Here is a 13,568-nt window from a genome sequence, read left to right as displayed (position 1 = left end):
GTTATCATACTCAATGGTAAAAAGCTGAAAGCTTTAGCTTTTCCTCTAAGATCAGGAACAAGTCATGGATTTCCACTCACCATCTTTATTCAACACTGTATTTGAAGTCTTCACCAGAGAAATCTCTGAGGTAAGAAAAAGAAACAAAAGGCATCCAAATTAGAAAGGAAGAAGTAAAACTGTCACTATTTGAAGATAACATATTATATATGGAAAATATTAAAGACTATCAAAAAAACAAGCTCAATGAAGTTGCAGGATGCAAAATTTGTACACAAAAATCTGTTGCATTTCTTTACACTTATTTTTTTTTTAAGATTTTATTTACTTGTTTGAGAGAGAGAGACCGGGGAAGGAGCAGAGGGAGAAGGAGAGAGTGAATCCCAAGAAGACTCCACATTGAGTGCTAGACATGGGGCTCCATTCCATAACCCTGAGATCACAACCTGAGCTGAAATCAAGAGTTAGATGCTTAACTGACTGAGCCACTCAGACCTCCTGCATTTCTTTACACTTATAAAAAACTATCAGCAAGAAAAGTTAAGAAAACAACCCCATTTAAAATTGCATGCAATGGGGATCCCTGGGTGGCGCAGCGGTTTGGCGCCTGCCTTTGGCCCAGGGCGCGATCCTGGAGACCCGGGATCGAATCCCACATCAGGCTCCTGGTGCATGGAGCCTGCTTCTCCCTCTGCCTATGTCTCTGCGCCCCTCTCTCTCTCTCTCTCTCTCTCTCTCTCTGTGACTATCATAAATAAATAAAAAAAATAAAATTCTAAAATTGCATGCAAAAAAAAAAAAAGAATAAAATTAACCAAGGAGCTGAAAGACCTGTATATTGAAAACTACAAGATATTAATGAAAGAAATTGAAGAAGACAGAGTAAATGGAAAGATGTTCTATGCTCAGAGAGTGGGAGAATTAATGCTGTTAAAATGTCCAGACTACCTGAAGCAACGTACAGACTGAATGCAATCCTTACCAAAATTCCAACGGTATTTTTTTACAGAAACAGAATAAACGATACTAAAATTTATGTGGAACCACAAAAGACTCAAATACCCAAAGCAATCTGGAGAAAGAACAAAGCTGGAGACACCATGCTACCTATTTCAAACTCTATTACAGAGCTGTAGTGATCAAAACAGTATGGACTTGGTGTAAAAGCAGACACATAGATCAGTGGAACAGAATAGAGAGTCCAGAAATAAATCCATGTATACACAGTCAATTAATTTTTGACACAGGAGCCAAGAATATATAATAGGGAAAGGACAGTCTCTGCAATAAATGATGTTAGGAAAATTGGACAGCCACACGCAAAAGAATGAAACTGAACCACTATCTTACACTGCACACAAAACTCAAAATGGATTAAAGACCTGATGTAAGATCTAAAACCATAAAAGTCCTAGAAGAAAATGTAAGCAGTAAGCATCTTGACATAGGTCTTGGTGATGATGTTTTTGAATCTGACACCAAAAACAAAAGCAATAAAGCAAAAATAAACCGGTAAGACTCTGTCAGCATCTGAAGCTCCCCTGTGAACTCCTCTAACATCTTAGCTTGAGTTCTGTCTCGGTCTCTGTTCATTCAGCAAATATATAATGTGTACCCAATGTGCCATGCCCTATTCTATGTGTCACACTGTGGTGCAGTGTCCAGTCTGTGTCCCCAGGCGGATTGTGAGCTCCGTCAAGAGGGAATTTTTTTGTTCTCAACCTCCAACCCAGGGCCTGCTCATGGTGGATCCTCAAACAAAAGGCAACCTACCAAATGGGAGAAAATAATTGCAAATCATATATCCGTTAGGGGGCAAACATCCAAAATACATAAAGAATTCATACAATTCAATAGCAACAAAATTCTAATTAAAAAATGAGCAGAAGATCTGAACAGATATCTTTCCAAAGACAGAAGATTCTATATATAGAATCTGAACAAAGAATCTGAACAAGTACATGAAAAGAGGCTCTCTATCATTAATCACTAGAATTAATTAATCATTAATCACCATTAATCATCATAGATGCAAACCCAAACCACAATGAAATATCACCTCACACCTGTTAGAATGGCTATTTTTAGTAAGTAGGTTCCACACTCAATGTGAAGCCCAATGTAGGGCTTAAACTCATGACCCTGAAATCAAGACCTGAGCTGAGATTAAGAATCAGACATTTAACCAATTGAACTACCCAGGCATCCCTAGAATAGTTATCACCAAAAAGATAGAAATAACCAGTGTTGGTGAGGAAGTGGAGAAAAGGAACTGTTGTGCATTATTAGTGGAAATGTACATTGGTGTAGTAACTATGGGAAACGGGATGGAAGTTCCTCGAAAAATTAAAAAAAGATTTCCCTATAACCCTGCAATTCCATTTCTGGGTATTTATCCAAAGAGAATGAAAAATGAACTCAAAAAGATAATACGCACTCCATGTTCATTGCAGCACAATTTATAATACCCAAGCTATGGGAACGACCTAAGTGTTCACCAAATGAATGGACGAATAAAGATGTGAGATATGTAAAATGGAATATAATCCAGCCAAAAAAAAGGATGAAATCTTGCCACTTATGACATGATGGATTCTGAGGGCGTTATGCTAAGGGAGATAAGTTAGAGAAAGATAGATACCATATAATCTATTTTATATATAGAATCTGAACAAAGAAAACCCAGGCTCATAAATACAGAAAACAGGTTGGTGGTTGCAAGGCAGAAGGGGGGGGGGGGGGAGGAACGGGAGAGGGAAGAAATGAGTGATCAGCTCTTCTAAAAAGTTTTAAAAAGATTTTTTTAAATGATGGCAAAAAGACATAAATAGGCATTTCGTGCACAATGAACTACGGATGTACAATTTATTTTATTTTTTATTTACTTTTTACAATGAACATTTTAAAAGATGCTCAATTTCATTTTTCATAAATTCAATGCAAATTAGAGTCACAATGAAACACCATTTCACACCTCACAGTTGGGCAAACAATTAAGAACGACAATAAAAAAGTTGGCTCAGATATGGAATAACAGGAACTGTCATTTCCTGTTAATGAGACAATCAACTCTGTTGTTACATAGTACAGCTGGACCATTGCATACCCTGTTTCATTACTTTTTAAAAAAATTTTTGTTTACTTATACATGAGAGAGGCAGAGACACAGGCAGAGGGAGAAGCAGGCTCCCTGTGGGAAGCCCAATGTGGGACTCAATCCCAGGACTCCGGGATCAAGCCCTGAGCCAAAGGCAGACACTCAACCACTGAGCCACCCAGGCGTCCCTGTTTCATTACTTCTTATCCAAGGCATAGAACAGATATATGTGACCCACTTCCACAAAAGCGAAGAATGAGTAACACTCAAGTATCTGTTAACAACAGATTGGATAGATGTTGGAATATTTGAAGTATAGATACTAAATAGTAGAAATAAATCCATTGCATGCATCATTACGGATGAATTTCAGAAATCAATATTGAACACAAATAAAAATGACATCACAAATAAATAATCACTATGTGATTCTACTCACATAAAAGGCCAAAAAGAAAGCGGCTGTATTGTTTAGGATATATATATATATATATGTATGGGGCGCCCAGGTGGCTCAGTGGGCTGGCTAAGTGTCTGCCTTCAGCTCGAGTCAGAATCTCCAGGTCCTGGAATTGAGCCCCGCGTCAGGGTCGCTGATCAGTGGGGAGTCGGCTTCTCCCTCTCCCTGTCCTCTTCCTCTGCCCTTCTTCCACCTCGTGCTTGCTGACTCTCTCTCTCTCTCTCTCATATAAACAAATAAAACCTTAAAAAAAAAGGAATATATGTGTATGTGAAAATCTAATGAAAGAAAGGAAATGTCGTAGGGTTGAGATACACAGGGGGATGGTAATGTTTTATTTCTGAAGCTGGGTGGTGAGAATGAAGGCATTTGTTTTACTATTATTCTTTAAATGACACACGCACACACAAAGTAGCCTTTATTTATTTTTGTTGATTTGTCATAGTCTTCCCTACTGGACTTAAGCCCTAGGGAAACTGGGAGCATGTCTTGTTCATAGGTCCATCTCCTAGAACCTCCTGATACAGAGAAATCACTCAACGATTTTTTTTCTCTAGTGGATATTTATATAGCTTCCAACTTAAAGATGAAAAACCTGAAGTCCAGAGAAGTTAAGGCATGTGCCCAAGGATGAAGACTCTGCAGATGGCTGAGCTATGATTTGAACCCGGGGTCTTACCAGTTCCAGAGCCCATGTTCTTTCCTGGAGGAGGTTGGCTTGTTCTAATGAGAACATTCCTCCCCCCTCCCCTGTTATCAGCTGGCCACTCAATGCCACCTGTGTAGCCACAGGTTGGAGGGAAACTTGGTTCTTGCTGTTGGCTGTCACTCCTCCATATGCAGCAGGTTGGGGCCATGGCCTTGGACCATGAGAGAGCTGGCGTTCCACCACCTGTTCCAGGAACGGGGCCCAACCTGCCTCCCCCCATCTGCTTTCTGCCCTATAATAAGGCCCCAGGCTCTGCATGTCTTTCCTATCATCTCAAAACTCACGATGCTCCGGCTGCTGACTTCCCTCCTATTTGTGGCCCTCGGTAAGACCCCAGCCTGTGCTGCCCTGGGCCAGGAGCCCTTGAAATCTGTCACCCACCCTGGGTCTCGTGAACCCAACACCTATCTCCACAAAAGGGGTCTCAGCTTATATCTTGGCATGTTTGGGGGGGTTCACCTTGGTGCTGGGGTAGGAGAGTGGAGGGGGAATCATGGCTGGGACAGCTCCGGAGAAAGACTGGGGTACCCAAAAACTGTGGTGGGACTCCTCTTTGGAGGCAGTAAAGAGGCTAGTTGTGAAGAGTTTGGGTTCTGTGGTTAGACTGAGGGGGTCAGGATTTCTGTTCCTCCGCTTAACCCTCCACCTCTCCTCTCCTTCCCTCTTCCCTACTCCATATCGTGTGGTCTCACCCTTTCCTAGTCTCTCTGCCATATTCTATCCCCGCTCAGGGCCACCTCCTCCAAGCAGTCTCCCTACACTGATAGCAATAGTAACAGATAATGTTTATTGAGTGCTTGCTATATGCCAGGGAGTACTAAGGATTTTTTTTCTTATATTATCTCTTATAATCCCCATAACACGTGAGCAGTACCACTATTAACCCCATTTTACAGATGGAGAAACTGACCCTCAGAGAAGTAAAGCAGCCCACCCTAGAAGTAGGGGCAGAGCTGCATTTTGAACCCAGGCAGTCTTATTCCAAAGCCATCGCTTTTCATGACAATAGTTATTATCACTTCTCAAGGGCTCACTGGACACCAGGCACTGTGCTAAGTGCCCCAGCTCCTTCAATCCTGCTGTGGAATGAGGTCACGTCTCCATTCCTCCCTGGGACTCTGGAAAGCCCTGCTCTAGCCCAAATGTTCATTGTTCATATGCGGCTACAGAGGTCCAGAGAGGGGAAAGCGCTTGCACCAGGGCACGCAGCCAGTTTGTGGTGCATCTAGACCTGGGACCCAGGCCTCTTCTCTGCCTCTGGGGACTTCCTGACTGATTGCCATCTGTGCTCTCCCTTCCAGCCTCCGGCTGTGGCCGACCCTCCTACCAGCCCTCCTCCCGTGTTGTTAATGGTGAGGACGCAGTCCCCTACAGCTGGCCCTGGCAGGTAAGAGGGATACCAGCGGCACTATTTCCCACCATGGGTGCTGCAAGGCATGCAGTCATGACCCCACTGCTTCGCTTCTGGTATCCTTTTTGGCTTCCAAAGGCCGGGAAGCTCTTGGACAGTCTACTTCATGTGGAAGTCTTGTCCACTCAACCCGTAACACTTGGCAAATTGCAAGTGGAGTCTGGGGAGAAGGCAATGCTTATCTGGCACTAATAGCGGAATTTCAGGCACTATGTTTAGGGACAGAGATTTTGGGGTATACATACCTAGACTCCTCAAATTATACAACAGGGCTACAAGGTCTGAGAGCACTAGAGGAATGAATGAAGGGCTTTATAGAGGTCAGTGGGGCACAGGGGGCTAGACCACATGTGTTTGGCCACTAGCCACATGTGTTTACTTAACTCAAAATTAATTAAAATTAAATAATGTTAAAAATTCAGTTGGTCAATGTTAGCCACGTTTCAAATTCTCAATAACAACATATGGCTAGTGGCCATTGTATTGGACAGCCAAGATATAGAACATTCCCATCATCATAGAAAATTCTATTGGATGACATTGGTCTACAGGAAGGGTCAGCTAACTTGTTCTGTAAGGGACCAGAGAGTAAATATTTTAGCTTTTGTCAACCATGTGGTTTCCATTGCAATGACTTAACTCTGCCATTGTAGTATGAAAGCAGCCATAAATGGCACAGTTTTGAACACTGCACATTTCTAAAGGGTGCCATTCTGCATGGATGATGCCCTCTAGAGTTGTACGGTGCACACAACCTATAAGCCCCCGATGTCAGCCCTTACTGGGGGCTCAGACCACTTAGGTTCCTTCCTCCCTTGCCACCAGGTCTCCCTACAGTACGAGAAGAATGGAGCCTTCCACCATACCTGTGGCGGCAGTCTTATCGCCCCCGACTGGGTGATGACTGCAGGCCACTGCATCTCGTAAGTTCTTTTACTGGCCCTTGTCCCTGCATGAGAACCTGGGGCAGTGGGTGGCTGTGGGAGGGGAGGGAGGCAGGCCAGTCAGCCCCAGACTGATCTCACTTCCACCGGCAGGAGCTCCTTGACCTACCAGGTGGTGTTGGGCGAGTATAACCGGGCTGAGGAAGAGGGCTCCGAACAGGTGATCCCCATCAATGCGGGGGACCTCTTCGTGCACCCACTCTGGAATTCCAACTGTGTAGCCTGTGGGTGAGTGAATGCTTTGGTCTAGAACCAGAGATTACTGGTTGCCCCCATGACCCAAAGATGATTCTGAGGAGACTTCCGGGGACAGTGGGGCTGGATCCAGCTGCCTGGGACCTAGTCCCACACACTGAGGGGCAGAGCGAGGAGAGTCATCTACACCAAACTTTTCTGCTTTTGGAAGGACATCAGGGCTCAGGGAGGGTCAGGAACTCCTCCAAGCCTAGGACATCTCTGCATCCCTTCTTCCAAATCGAAGGGTTCCTTCATTCAATGGACATTTGTCCAGTGCACTCTGGGTTCCCAGGAATGTGGGCAAAAAGAGGAGCACTGGACCAGGAGTCAAGCCCAAAACCAAGTTGCTGTGTGGCTTGGGCAAGTCACTGCCCTTCTGGGCTTCAAGTATATCATATGTCAAGCATGACTTTCTGGACTTCCTGGGTGGTTTGACGACCAGGGAGGTGATCACTGGGTCAGAACACTGAAGCAGGGCTTCCTAAGGCCCTTAAGCATGTGCAAAATCATGTGTCTGGGTAGCTCAGCAGTTTTCTGGTGAGGGTCAAAGAAGGGTGTGGAACCCCTGAAAGTGCAGTGCAGGAAAGAGGGGTCATGATGATCATGATCCTGATCATGACCTGATCATGACCCATGAACCCATCCTCACAAGACTCCTGGGGTATGTGGAGAGGAAAGGGGACCGACGTGCAATGACTTGAGTGACAAGCAAGCAGGGGTTCTCAAAATGTGGTCCCCAGGCCAGCAGCATCAGCGTGAGAAATGTGAATCCTCAGGCCCCACCCGGACCCACTGCATCAGGATCCTTGGGGGCAGGACACGGCAACCTGTGGGGTTTTTTTGTTTTTGTTTTTGTTTTTTGGCAACCTGTGTTTTAACAAGACCTCCACGATCCCAACACAGTCGAAGTGTGCGAACCTCGGTGTCAGAGCCGAGGACAGCTAGGAAGGCCAAGGGTCTGCATCAGCACAAGGGGTGGGAGGTTGCTTGGTCTTAAAAACATGTGCCATTTGAAGGGACAAGAACAGTGGGGACATCCTGGTGATGAACTCTCTGCAGCAAGGCCAGGAAGGTGAGGCTTGGTCTGGCCAAGGACCAGGCTCCCCTGACTCTTCCCGACTTTTCTCCTCCCCCAGCAATGACATCGCCCTCATCAAGCTCTCCCGCAGTGCCCAGCTGGGAGATGCGGTCCAGCTCGCCTGTCTCCCTCCTGCTGGGGAAATCCTGCCCAACGGGGCACCCTGCTACATCAGCGGCTGGGGCCGTCTCTACAGTGCGTGCTGACCCCTCCTGCCCGTCACAGGGACTGTGGGCAGAAAGATAAGGCCTGGAAGTGGGGTGGGGGGCGGTCGAGCAATCAGGATGCATCACTGTGCTTGCCCCCCATTCCTCCTCCAGGAGCACTTTCTCCTTCCATTTGCCCAAACACTAATATGTTCAACTGAGCATTTTATTTGTGTCTCTTGGGTAGCCAGGTGCTGGGGATGTTATGGTGAATAAAGTAGGCAGGACCCTCTGGTGGGAGGAGAGTCCCCATCAGACTAGAACTGCCTTCCTCAACCCCCCACCCCACTCTGAGTCTCCCAGCCCTGCACCCCCATGCCACCCCACTCAGCATGGTGTATCCTGCAGCCGGCGGGCCACTCCCGGACAAGCTGCAGCAGGCTCTGCTGCCCGTGGTGGACTATGAGCACTGCTCCAAGCTGGACTGGTGGGGCATCTCTGTAAAGAAGACCATGGTGTGCGCTGGCGGGGACATCCTCTCTGGGTGCAATGTGAGTTGACTCAAAGTGCATGGTCCCCGGGAACCTCTGCCATCTGCCTGGGAGGCGGAGGAGAACTCCTCCCTGCTTGCCCCACTCAGCCTCCAGGCCAGGCAAGACTTGGAGGAAGTCAGTGAGGTCCAGACATGCTGCCCTGGCCTCTGTCTTCTGGTCCCAGCTCACACTGCCTTGACCTGGTCCTTAGGCTTCCCCCTGAAGCACAGCAAAGGATCATGATCCTAGACTCACCTTCACCTCTGTGGTCCTGAAGTCATGATAAAACGGTACTATCATTGTATTAGAAGTGAGGATGAAACATAATAGGATAACTGGCTTTGGAAATAATGGGAACAACCACTCATCTATTGCTTCCTCCCTGCTAGGTGCTGTGCTAAGATCATTTATTATCTCACTTACTTCTCACCAAGATCCTGTAGGTCAGATATAAGTTCCCATCCCAAACAAGCCAACTGGGGCTTAGAGAGGTCAAGTCACACAGGGGGTTCTCAAAATCCCCGCGGGCTGAACTGATTCTTTCAATCTCAGACATGGCTTAGCTTGCCAGCACTCTCTCTGACCATTCTAGGGTGACTCTGGAGGACCTCTGAACTGCCCCACAGGAGATGGCTCCTGGCAGGTTCACGGTGTGACCAGCTTTGTGTCTGCCTTCGGCTGCAACACCATCAAGAAGCCCACAGTATTCACACGAGTCTCAGCCTTCAATGACTGGATCGAGGAGGTGAGCGAGATAGGGCAAGCAGGAGGGTGTCCTCATGCCGGGGCTGGGTGAGAACAGCAGATCCCGAGGAGGGGCTGAAAGGATCCCCAAAGGTCAGGAGTGGAGGGGCCCTCAGATACATTTCAGAGGGCTTTGGGGATGTTTTCTGCTATGGTGTGACCCCAACAACTCCAGCGGCTTTTGGATGGAGCTTTGAACTATGGCTGAACTGCCTTATTTCAACAAGTGTTTATGAAATGTCTTCTTTGGTCCAGGTCTTGTCCTGTCCTGAAAGATAGATTGATGTGTCAAATCAAAGGGCTGCCTTGTGGGGAAAGAGATGATTAAATGAACAATAATCATGAAATGTGGGGAGAGCTGTGACTGGGATACTCAGGCCCCAGCAAAAGCGCTAATCTCTTCTGGGAATGAATAGTCAGGGAAGGTTAATATTGTTCATGATATAACAGTAATAGCCACCATTTATAAACTATGTAAACATCCTTAGTTAATAGTTTCATCAACCACCCCCATGAGATGAGTATTATGATTACAACCCATTATACAGACAAGGAAACTGAGGCTCAGAGAGGTCAAGTCACTCTCCCAGGGTCATACAGCTGATGAGTAGCATGGCTGGAAATCTAACCCAGTTCCATATGGCTTCAGAATCTGCTCATAACTAGACTATTCTGGGTCTCTCCACTTTTTCTAGGTCATGTCAAGCCACTAGAACTAAGGCCTGGGTGGCAGTGCTGATCCAAATTCTTTGTAAAAAATAAAGATCTCTCAGAAACCCCCAACATGAGTCTTCCTTCTTTGACTTGCCTGCTCTGTTCGAAGCTATTCCTAAAATCTTAGATCTTTTTTTTAAATGATTTTATTTATTTATTTATTCATGAGAGACAGAGAGAGAGAGAGAGAGAGAGAGAGGCAGAGACACAGGCAGAGGGAGAAGCAGGCTCCACTCAGGGAGCCCGATGTGGGACTCGATCCCAGGACCCCAGGATCATGCCCTGAGCTGAAGGCAGACACCCAACCACTGAGTCACCCAGGCATCCCTAAAATCTGAGATCTGATATATGGGAGATGAGACCAGATTCAATCCTTTCATGAGAATGAGAAAAACAGCTCGTTATTCAGATAGAAATGAGCGTATCAGAGTTGTTCATTAAACATTTACAAGGCACCTTCTTTGTGGCAAGTTTGGGGGCTTGGGGTACAGATGTGAGTGAAATAACAAACATTGGGAGCCCCTGCTGTGGTGGGGAGCAGACACACACCCAGAAGCACACACGATGCCACAAACAGGGTGGGAGCCCACTGAGCTGCTTCTGAGGCCCAAAGGAGTGCAAAAGCAACATAAAAACAATGGAATTCCTTTACTTGTGTTCCTCCTGGATACTGTGAAAGCAAATAGGAGCCCAGCAAGGATATACATTTACAGCTTTGTTTTTGTTTCGTTTTGTTTTTAAGATTCTATGTATTTATTTTTAAGAGAGAGAGAGAGAGAGAGAGAGAGAGCGCGTGCACAGGAAGGTGGGAAGGAGTAGGGAGAAGCAGACTCCTTGCTGAGCAGGGAGCCCAATGCGGGGCTTGATCCCAGGACCCTGAGATCATGACCCGAGTCTAAGGCAGACGCTTAACTGAGCCATCCAGGCGCCGCACGTTTATAATGTTTAATATTACTCTTGCCCCATTGCCCCCTCCTGTTAAAATTTTACTTCTAGTTTTAAAAACTTTAAAAAGATACAGCACGGAGAATCACATCGGAAACACCCATGAAGCCTCCCTCCAGAATTAACAAATTCCACATTTTTGCTTCATATTTTCTAAAATAATACCTACATTACTAAGCTGCATGCCCCTTTGTACTCAGAGGACATCATCATGGCTGTGGGGTTGTTCACCCAATGGCACTGGTTTTCCTTTGGGGCACACAGCAGGATAATCTTTGCCTGCCCCCATGAAGGTGGGTTTGGCCATATGGCTGTCTCTGGGCGAGGTGAAGATCTGAGAGGTGGGACGTTTGTGGAGCTCTCTTTCCCTCTGCCATGGCAATGGGTGGCTATAGGTCAGCCCAGTCCCACAGTGAGGACATGAGGAAGAGAGGGAGCCTCCAGTCCCCCCGGCTGGACATGCAGCACAAGAAAGAAATAAACTCTGTTAGTATAGGCCACTAAGATTTGGGGTGTTCGTTACAGTGGCATTGACCTAACTTATCCTTACTAATGAATTGGGTGTTTATCCTTCCACTCCATGCTGTTACATATTTTTAAAATCACATATATAATATCTATAAACAGTGTATTGCGTTGTTTAGGTTTTTAAAAGTCCACACATGGCTTCATGCTGTATGTATTATTCTGCAACTTGGTTCATTCACCCAACTTTGTTTCTTTAAGTGTCTCCATGCTACTTTATATATCTCTAGCTCATCGCTGCTAGTTTTGAAGAGTATCCTATTGCATAACACTACTTCCTTATCCTTTTCCCCCTACAGATGGACATTTAGAGCAGGGCCAATTTTTTATGATTACAAATAGGGCTTCAGTGAATGTCCTTGGACGTATCTCCAGGTACAAATGTGTGAGAGGTTCCCTAGGGTATATGCCAAGAAATGGAATTACTGGGCGGGAGAGTGTGCTCATTTTCAACTTCGCCAATTGCCAAGTTGCTCTCCAAAGTGATTATATCAAGAGTACTTACATTTTTCTTTCTTCCTTTTTTTTTTTTTTTTCCTTTTCCCATCCACTATCCCCACACATTATAACTGCCTCCCCGCTTTTCTCCATAACCACTCCTGGACTCTCAACCCTATACCCCTGACTCCAGCTCCTACAAAAGCCCAAGAACTGGTCCGGCAAGGCCAGAGTGAGGGCAAGAAAGGAACAGAGTCAGGCAGAGCAGAGACCTCTGCATCATAAGGGTGTGGGGAAGGATGAGAAAAAAACTGGAACCAGCATATGCTAATCATTTGTGTTGAATCAGACTGATAATGCCAGGTGACATATGTGTAATAGTCAGATGTGCTCAGGGCAGAGCAGGGTTGCAAAAGTTGAGTATCGACTTCTTTCCAGTGGGGCAGGGAAAGATCCTTGGACAATTTTCCAAAATAGTTTTAGGATAAAAGGCAGTCAGATCTGTAAAATTCCACCTTGTGGCTGGGTAGTAGGCCCTCGGGGAACCACCCCCCTCAGAGGGGGCTGACACACTTCTCACATGTGGGCAACAGGGAGTTAGGAAATCTTACCTAAAAGTGTGAACAACTTGGGATCCCTGGGTGGCGCAGCGGTTTGGCGCCTGCCTTTGGCCCGGGGCGTGATCCTGGAGACCCGGGATCGAATCCCACATCGGGCTCCCGGTGCATGGAGCCTGCTTCTCCCTCTGCCTGTGTCTCTGCCTCTCTGTCTCTCTCTGTGTGACTATCATGAATAAATAAATAAAATCTTTAAAAAAAAAAAGTGTGAACAACTTGATCAATAATTCAATATTCATTTTTTAATCTCCAAGTCTTGACAATGCAAATTCTTTAAAAACCATATAGTGCATAATTAATTTTTTTGACTAATGATTAGTGTCAATGCCAACAACTTTTTGTTTTTGTTTTCTAAATCACAAAGGAGGGACGTCTGGGTGGCTCAGTGGTTGGCATCTGCCTTCACCTCAGGGCGTGGTCCTGGGGTCCCGGGATCGAGTCCTGCACTGGGTTCCCTGCGTGGAGCCTGCTTCTCCCTCTGCCTGTGTCTCTGCCTCTCTCTCTCTCTGTGTCTTTCGTGAATGAATAAATAAAATCTTTAAATCATGAAGAAAATCCACAGCTTGCAAAAGCACAATGTCAACACTTCAACTCCCATTTGGAAAATATAAAGGATCCGTGCTGTGTTGCCTTCTCCTTAATCACAAAGTGTCAACAATTTCTCTCTCATTTAAAACACATTAAGAGGGATGCCGGGGTGGCTCAGTGGATAAGCATCTGCCTTAGGCTCAGGTCGTGATCCCGGGGTCCAGGATCGTGTCCCACATTGGGCTCCCTGCAAGGAGCCTACTTCTCCTTCTGCCTGTGTCTCTGCCTCTCCCTGTGTGTTGCTGGTGAATAAAGAAATAAAATCTTTAAAAAAATAAAACTCATTAACAGGTCAGTGATTCATTTTTCTTAATTCTTAAAAGAGTCAACAATCCCATTCTCTGTTCCTTTTTCATAGCATTCATTTTCACTACATTTTATG

The 13,568-nt window shown here is 45.8% G+C and overlaps 1 protein-coding gene across 1 annotated transcript; it reads left to right on the top strand.

Annotated features, from left to right (window-relative positions):
• Positions 1 to 4,509: 4,509 nt before the first annotated feature.
• Positions 4,510 to 10,142, top strand: LOC112660522 (proproteinase E). Its single transcript, XM_025448074.3, has 8 exons — positions 4,510 to 4,591; positions 5,568 to 5,653; positions 6,503 to 6,600; positions 6,715 to 6,849; positions 7,995 to 8,131; positions 8,491 to 8,633; positions 9,208 to 9,360; positions 10,055 to 10,142. The coding sequence occupies exons 1-8, from the start codon at positions 4,552 to 4,554 to the stop codon at positions 10,070 to 10,072; spliced, it is 810 nt and encodes a 269-aa protein (XP_025303859.1). The 5' UTR covers positions 4,510 to 4,551; the 3' UTR covers positions 10,073 to 10,142.
• Positions 10,143 to 13,568: the final 3,426 nt, after the last annotated feature.

This window comes from Canis lupus, chromosome 2, assembly GCF_003254725.2.
Source record: "Canis lupus dingo isolate Sandy chromosome 2, ASM325472v2, whole genome shotgun sequence".
Taxonomy (NCBI): Eukaryota; Metazoa; Chordata; class Mammalia; order Carnivora; family Canidae; genus Canis; species Canis lupus.
The sequence above is the reverse complement of the archived record's forward strand: the minus strand, read 5'-3'. Positions and strand labels throughout refer to the sequence as shown.